Source organism: Arachis hypogaea, chromosome 6, assembly GCF_003086295.3.
Source record: "Arachis hypogaea cultivar Tifrunner chromosome 6, arahy.Tifrunner.gnm2.J5K5, whole genome shotgun sequence".
In the NCBI taxonomy this organism is placed as follows: domain Eukaryota; kingdom Viridiplantae; phylum Streptophyta; class Magnoliopsida; order Fabales; family Fabaceae; genus Arachis; species Arachis hypogaea.
In genome coordinates this window covers 11,171,266-11,179,904 of record NC_092041.1, presented here as the reverse complement: position 1 = coordinate 11,179,904, position 8,639 = coordinate 11,171,266, and the positions used below count along the sequence as shown (strand labels likewise).

Genomic DNA, 8,639 nt, shown 5'->3' with positions numbered 1-8,639 from the left:
CCTTACTCTGCAAAAATGGTGAACGTCAATAACAATTGTGTCATCCATACAATTCAAAATCGTTGATCTAGGGTTATAAAGGTGTAAATCTCACGCACTTCGATAACAAAACTTTAGATTCAACTTAACGGTTGTGTGCCATCTAGTTGGTTTGGATTTCTTGTTAGTTAAGACTTTTGATTTGTTGGGCAAATCTATTTGGCATTTGATGGGGAGTTCTTGCATTTTTGGACGGTAGAAGTTGCTCCCGTCTATATATCCAAAAATGAAAGCAGATTATTAAAAATCAATAATACAATGAAAACAATCTTATCTTATATACAAAACAACCACACAAAAACAAAAGAGAGCGGTATGATTAGACATATGAATACACATTATATATGCCTTTCCCTTTATTTTTTGATGTTTTGTATACTAGTCTATTCTAGAGGCTAATATAGCATTATTATAAAAAATAAAAAATAAAATAATAGGTTATCTGCCAATTAGTATCCAGCAAGGTAATGTGGCTTGGTATAGAGTTTCAACTTTGCCAAGGAGTAGAAACATGTATTGGGTAAAATAATTTTTTGAATTTCTTTTTCGAGGTCAGTCCTTAACTTCCTATTAACAATTTAACATCTTCAAACCTGACCAAACACTAGTACAAAGGTAATCTGTCAATTACACTCCACACATGAAGCGAGCACAGCAGCAATGCTTAACTTCTCTTCACTTTCTTGAACCTTTAGCTGTAGGCCCGCCTGTAGCTCGGAGGGTATATAATTGCTATGTCTCAAGCTTGCAAAAATATCTACTATCTTATTTCATTTAATGGCCTGAGTAAGACCCAAAAAATATCATACTGTAATGGCCTAGAACACACCACACAAGACCAAAAAGAAATCAGTAACGGCCAGGATAACTTTCAACTGGACCAAACATAGGAGTAACAGTTACCTGCAAAAGTGGTTCTAAGCCACTATGATGCAGCTTAGGTCCATCAAATGAAGCGGAACGTCGCTATCAATAGTATCGTCAATGGAACGCCAATGCCTGTTGTGAGTCTTCTTACCACCGAGAATATGAGTGCCCGTATGTCCTCCAATGATCCCGTCCATTTCGTCTGTAATAAGATCTGTCAGAGGGAGACCTATAACCATCAGCGGCTCTTCCATACCCATTAGAATCCGTTGATCTCCTGCATGTGCCGCCTCTGTTACTCTGCTTAGAAAGTGTCCTCAGCTCCTCTTCCAGATCATACTCCGAACGCTATAATCAATGAAAACAAGAGCTTATCAGTGTTTAATATTAATAACAAACATAAGAAGCTTAATGAACAATTATTGAACTAAACTAAGTCTAAAGCAGTGAACGATTTTCCGAGAAAAATAATTTATTCTTGTAACAGATAATCCTAAACATCCTATATGCTAAACAAAGGAAGAAGTAATTGCTTTTGAAGATTTTAAGAATTGAAAACATCTCCTTCTCAAGCTGACGTTAACGATGCAAGCAAATGCATTAACTAGACAAAAAGGTCATGGGTGTAACCTTCTGAGAGTCTGAAAGCACAGTATATGCCTCTCCAATCATTTTAAAAAGCCTATCAGCATCCTTGTGCACCTCCTGTAAAATCTCCTTCCACGCCTGGCCTTCATCTCCAATTTCACTTCTTGCCAGCAACTGACCAGCCTGGATCACAAACCAAAAACATTCATATATTGAACTTTCCTACATAATTTTAAAAGCTAAAAATGAAAGGTTAAAAAAAGAAGTAATTGAAGAGGAAATAATAATGCAGAAACAAAGAGCGATACCTTGTCTGGATGATGTTTGAGAGCTGCCTTGTGGTATGCCTTCTTGATGTCATTTGCTGTATCAGCTGGTTTGGTTCCTCTGGTTTTGACATTGTAAAGAACATAATTTAGATTTGAAGGTTCTAAATAATCAATTATTATCAATAGATGAAAAATCAGCCAAGTTCCCATGAGTTATTGTTTATAAGCTATTTATTAGATTAAAATTAGGGAAAAGTATACTTTATATCCTCAATGTTTGAAGATAGTTTCAATTTTACTCTTAATGAAATAAAATATACTTAAGGGTGAAATTGAAACCATCCTAAAACGTTGAAGGTATAGAGTATACTTTTCCTTAAAATTACTAGCTTTTGATTCTAGTATTTTTCTAAACTTTTGCCAAACATCATACATTATTTTAAAACAGCTTTTTTCCCATAATAAAACTAAGTTGTTTTTGAATATTGCTAAACATGCTCTATGTCTAATCATACTACCATCAACTGAGATTCTCAAGTATGTGCACTTTACAGATGGATGACACAAATAGGGGGCAATGGGTCTGTTGACACATTTGTGTAACTTCTGCCACCAAAATTGCTATTGAATAAAGAACTTACAGAATGAGGTAAAAGTCTAAAGGTAATCCCCTTTTGGCTTGATCTTCCACTGAACTCAGGCGTTGATGAGCTTGCCTTAATTCTTTCACGGCAGGTGATCCACTTGGTGAATCAGACTGGTTAGCCTTTTGATTAGATTGAGATTCAAGAACAGATATTAGTTTCCTCAGGTCACAAGCTGCGTGCTCATAATCTCGTACCATCTCATGCAAGGTGGCCCTTCTTGAAATTGCCTACAAAAGGAGCAATCAGTACAGCCCTCCCCTTCTTTTTCACAATTAGAGGCCAGCAAGAAGCTATCACACTGACATACTCCACAAAACTAATCCAGAGCGAAAATTCAAAATTCCGAATACATGTATTCACGAGTTCTCGTAATAGCAGGTATTCAGAAAAGCATACCTTCACATAATTTGTATCAAGGGCTATAGCCATGCTGCAGTCTGCAATGGCATCAGCAATTTGGCCCAATGCCTGATAAGCAGCAGCACGGTTGCCAAAACATATAGCCACAAAAGGCCGTGATTTGATATTGCTAGATATGGCAGAAGTGTAATGCTCCACAGCTTCTGTATACTTTCCCAATTTAAAGTTTTCATTTCCAGCTCTCTGTTGTTAAAATTAATATAGGTCAACACACATACACCAAGAATAACTTTAGTGTTTCAAAGAAATAATAGAAAACTATAAACATAAAATGGTTCAAATGAAGAGTAAGATGCTAACAACCTACTTATTCTCACAGAGTCACGTATGAACCTCAGTGAATCCAATCTTAAGTCATATCATAGGTTCAAAAGGAACTTTAAAGAGCTTTTTCCACTTTTCCAGTTATTCAAATACTTTTCCATCACAAAATTACATAATGATACTGTTAAGTATCTCAGAAAAGTGGGAAACCACACCTTAAAAGCTAGCTGTTAAGGGGGAAGAACCACTCTCCTTATATACAACATCAAGCATCCCATACTACTCAATGTGGGACTTTGAGCACCCCATAATACCCAAGTCCCTAACAATACACCGGCCCTGGAGAGCCAACGTCCACGGCGGCTTCACTCTATCGACACTGACCCAACGGTAGCCACTTTGCTACGGTCTATCAGTATTCGGTATTCACCTTAATCCAGCCTATAGGTAGCCCTTTCCATGGCGCCGACAACCACGCTCTGATACCATTGTTAAGTATCTAAGAAAAGTGGGAAACCACACCTTAAAAGCTAGCTGTTAAGGGGGAAGAACCACTCTCCTTATATACAACATCAAGCATCCCATACTACTCAATGTGGGACTTTGAGCACCCCATAATACCCAAGTCCCTAACAGATACTTTATTAGGATGTTTTTTCTCATGCAGGCCTTGTTGTAAATTAATGAAATACAACAACAAAGTCTTATCCCACTAGGTGGTTGTAAATTAATGAATAATTGAATAAATGGAATATTTTATTAGCACATGTCAATTGTCATTGCCTTTCTAAAATACATAGAAAGGACATAAAATAGTTTGCCGTGTACATGCATGACACAAGACCAGACCCAAGGACTACCAAGACATAATAGCATTACTATTCAAGCACTAATTAGAAAAGATGATTAGATGAATGCCTTGAAATTACCTTCTGATCTAGAAGTTCTCTTATAGTAGCAGCTAATGACAGTAACTCTCTGATTTCATGAATGACACATCTGCATGGTTGAGGCATAAAACATATCTAGCATTTGAAAAAAGATAAAACATCTAGATTTAAATGAAAAAGAACACTAGCATTGTTTGAAAAAAAAAATGAATTACTTGTCATTGACAGACCCAACTTGCTGCAATTTCTCAAGAATATTAAGTGATGTCTCAAGCCGTCCCAAGTGAAAGTAACACTTGGATATCAGTGATGACCTCCACAATTTTACAGATGCGTAACTATCAGATGTGGAAATATTTAAATTGTCTGTGCTATTTGCCATGTCAAAATTCTTTTCTGCAAGACACTGACTCTGTTCACAAAGCTGAATTGCTTCACCATATCTTTGCAGCTGCAAGATGTCACCATAAATAAACAGCCCTTATTATAAGCAATAATATATAATATATAAAGCAAATTAATGGAACAACAACGAGGAAGAAAAAGAATCAATAAAGATGAGTTTAAGTGTTGAAAAAAAAAAAGGAATTAGAATAGAACATACCGAAAATAAAGCCTCTGCCTTCAGTGAAAGCAATCTTTCTGAATATGAACTTATTGACAATGCCTTTGTAAGTAGTTCTAAAGCAGTCTCAGCTGCATCAGAAGTCCTTTCCTTCAAATGTTTGGCAGCATTGTTTGAACACTCAACCACTTTCTGCAAAAACCAAATGACACTTGTCAGACATCTTACCGAACCATTTACGCCAACAAATTTACCTCAAAAAGAAACAATCAATAACATGCAAATTTAAATATTTCATACAATGCCTAAAGATAAAATGACAAAACTTTGCCACTCTTGTAAAAGAAATCATTGAAATACCTGAGCCTTTTGTAAACCTTCAGCTGCTTCTACTACAACTCTCCGATCTAAACAAATAGCATTACCGGAGTCCATACACTTACTAAAACACTGCATAGCATTTTCTATTTCTCCCAACAAAAGGTGACAGCTGAAGAAGAAAATTACATCCTATTAGTTGAGGCAGGAAACACTAAAGCACAATATTTTGTAATCGAAAATAATGTCACTACAAACAAAATCCTTACTTAGCAGTTCTCATCTGTACTTTCAAAAAGGTTGGGTCCAGAGCAGAAGCCATCTTGCAATCCCCTAGAGCTTCCCTAATCCTTCCAAGACTCATGCGTGTTGCTGCCCGATTGCTATAACAAAGTAAAAGCGGTTTGATCTGGCATCCTGATTCACTTGTTGGAACAGAATTTATCCCCAGTGTGTAGAATTCCTCAGCTTTAGAAAGATCTCCATCCTTGTAGGATTTGTTCCCCCTAGATAAAAATCATGATTGCACGCTATAAATAAAGAATGCCAATTTCACAACATCTAGCAAAAATAAGCAAAATCAAATATCAAAAGACAAATTTTTATGATCAGCACCTGAGTCTCCACTTTTCACAGGCTTCATGGATTGTAACTGATGATGCAAAATCCCCTTCCTTGAACAGATGATTGACTTGAGATCTATCCATCCCATCAAAATGTGATGGCATGTTGGAAGTGGTTAGTGGTGAAAATTGCACAGAAGATCCAAACTTTCCATTTGGTTTAGGAGAGATGACAAATGAATTGCAGCCGATTTTGCTCCTAAATTTTTTCTTCTGTTTACGCTTTAATGGTGAAGAAGTACCCGCTACAGTAGATGATGCAGAAAATGCAAAATCTTTCTCCTTCGAATCACCCAGATCATGAACAGAGCAAAATAGATCATCTTTTTGCCTTTCATTGATTGAGCTATAGTCAACCCCAGAATCAAATGCATTACTACTAAATTGCTGGGTTTTCAAAGTAGGCCAGACTACTTCAGGACCAGAAGAATGAAAATCACCTACAGGAAAACTTCCAAAATGTGATGAGAACTGCTCATTATCAGAACCACCACATCTTTGATCAGTTCTATTTATATCTGTTCCTCTCCCAACACCAGCCAAGTTTTCATCTTTCACATCTTGATCCTCTGCTGCCATTTCCTGATAGGGAGAAAAATCCATAGGTGAGTGGCAACCAGAGGAATCAGGGGTTTCCAATGAACTATTTTCCTTGTACGAAGGATCCAGCCTTGTTTGTTTCTTATTCAACGAATGTGGCTTCAATTTTCTCCTCATATGTTTTGATCCCTTTTCTTTAGATGATCTGACCTTTTGTGTGGATTCTAATTTTTTATCCAACTTTGGAAATAAGTTGTCTTTAAAAGCAGAAGGATCCCACATTGGAGGTTTAAATCCCATAAAAGACTCCTTCAATGCCTCTGGAATACTTGTAAAATAATTATCGCACTTATCATGATTGCCACTCAAGGGATGGCCTGCAGAAGTATAATTATTCGAAATGGAGTCAAGACCAACTGATGAGGAGGAAAATGATGAAGTAGCTCCATTCACTTCTGAATCTTTGGGTGGCTTAGGGGTGCAAGGTACTCTTGTAAAACCACAGGCAATGCCACAACCAGTTCTATCTTGAACATCATTTGGTTTACATGCTTTAAAATATTGCCCACCAATATTCCCAGAAGCAGCACTAGAACAAGACTTGTGACCATTAGCATTAATTCCTGAACCAGTACTAAAATAGTCATAAACATTCTCACGTCCTCCAAACACAAAGCCAGTGCTATCATTTACATGTGAATTTGTAGAATCTCTAGTGACGTCAGCCTCCTTAGAGTGGTCGATGTTCAGTTTCTCCATCTCATCTGTTAATTTATATGCAGGAGTGGCACCATAAGCCGTAGAAATATCATTACTACTTCCATATCCATGCTTCTTATTATCATCAACATTACTATTACCATCTGTTGCAGCCTTGGTATAATTAAAATTACCCATTCCAGGATCAAAATTTCTTGTCCCATCAAGATTTCCCTGGTTTTCCACCTTAAAACTCGATGCTTCACCATTGCAGCTACCAAAAACAAAACGAAAACTATCCTGCCTTGCACACTCAGCTCCATCCCTACCTTCTCTATCCCCAGCATCACCAAACACTGAGTTTTCAACAGATTCGCCAGATTTCTCATTTTGTGCATTGGAATTATCGACAAAACCATTCTGATCAGCACAAAAAACAAACCCCTTAGCATTAACCGACCAATCCCTCAGCTCAGAATTCAATCCCCTCTTTCTTTCATCACCAAAACCCACCCCTGCAGCACTTTCACCGGTTTTCCTACCCAAATTCGATTCCCTATCACTCCGCGTAGCACTAAACACAAATTCTACAGGATCACTCTTCCCAACCTCCGTTTCCCTGTCAGGTGCACCCTCCCTTCCATGAACAGAACCTACAGAACTTTCTCTACCCTGCTCGGAACCCAAATCCCTAGCGGAACCAGAGCTGACTGAAGTAGCACCAAATACAAAACTATCGCCCCCAAGCTTGCGATAACAGTTCGAAGAACCACCATCACAAGCTCTAACACCACTTTCCAGTCCAACAGAACCTACCGAAAAACCATTCAAGTCGCTAATATTACCGGTTACCTGATCGGAGGGAACGGAATCGAAGCCAGGGGTAGCATCACGTGGCTTCACGTGCTGAGAAGCCGATTGTTTCTTCCTCTGCTTGACGAGTCTTGCCCTTGTCCTCCCACGGGACATGGAAGCTCCTCCGGCGGGGGCAGCAGTTGCGGTGGCGGAGGAAGGGTTTAAGGCTTCGGCGTTGAAATGAGGAAAAGGAGTGTGATGATGGAACGAAGAATGCGAGGTGGAATCGGGAACGGAATCGGTGGTTTGGAAGGCGGAGGAGGTGATCGGAGATCGGAGATGCACCACCGCCGGGGACATTTGAGGCGGTGGGAATGGGGGAGTAGGGTTTTTTGAAATTGCGTTGTGTAATGTTGTGCGTGGTCGAAAACTCGAACGTTCAAATTCCGACACTCCTTAATCCACCAACCAACGGAATAAAAATTTCGGATTAATATAAAGTATGATATTAATTAAGAGTAAGCAACCGTTTCAATCCATAAAATTTCGAAATTTTTATTTAAATTAAATAAACTAGCGGCTCACCAGGTACTTTGAGCCGCTTTTCTATTGAGTTTTAAAAATTAATTTTATATTTTTATTTTAAAATTATAAATTTAATAATAATTAAAAATAAATTATAAAAAAATAAAATATCTTAAATTATTTAACATGTAAAATATTAAAAAAATAAATTTAAACTAAAAAATAAGATTAAAAAATATTAATTTGTTATTATGTGTAATAAAATTAATATAAAAATTTATTGATATTATTTAAAGATTAGTTATTTATAAATATTATTAAATTTATTTATTTTTTCAATCCTATTTAATTAGAAGTAAATTTAAAAATTTATATCCAAAATATTTTTTATCTCCATCCATAATTCTAATAGATAAAAAAATATATTTTTTTAATTTAATATTAAAATAATAGTACTTTTATCTGACATTTAAGTAAAAATTATCTTTTATAAATAACTAATATGTATTTTGGTTTATATATATTCTTTTTGAATCAGAAAAATGTTATTATCATTATTTTTTGAATTATATTTTGGTTTATAGTAATTT

General features: G+C 36.6%; 1 protein-coding gene across 1 annotated transcript; it reads right to left on the bottom strand.

The window, feature by feature from the left end:
* Positions 1–293: 293 nt before the first annotated feature.
* On the bottom strand, positions 294–8,022 carry LOC112695993 (uncharacterized). Its single transcript, XM_025748549.3, has 12 exons — positions 5,483–8,022; positions 5,137–5,373; positions 4,910–5,039; positions 4,589–4,741; positions 4,200–4,435; positions 4,024–4,093; positions 2,807–3,013; positions 2,405–2,637; positions 1,803–1,881; positions 1,537–1,677; positions 943–1,254; positions 294–857 (listed from the first exon to the last, which is right to left on the bottom strand). Exons 1-11 carry the CDS (start codon positions 7,882–7,884, stop codon positions 1,054–1,056), a joined length of 4,089 nt encoding a protein of 1,362 aa, XP_025604334.1. The 5' UTR covers positions 7,885–8,022; the 3' UTR covers positions 294–857; positions 943–1,053.
* Positions 8,023–8,639: the final 617 nt, after the last annotated feature.

Coding starts and splice junctions, on each gene's coding strand:
- LOC112695993 (XM_025748549.3), bottom strand. CDS start 7,884: ATGTCCCCGGCGGTGGTGCATCTCCGATCTCCGATCACCTCCTCCGCC. Junction 5,374..5,482: donor TGTGAAAAGTGGAGACTCAG/GTGCTGATCATA, acceptor ATTTTTATCTAG/GGGGAACAAATCCTACAAGG. Junction 4,436..4,588: donor AGGCAGAGGCTTTATTTTCG/GTATGTTCTATT, acceptor GACATCTTGCAG/CTGCAAAGATATGGTGAAGC.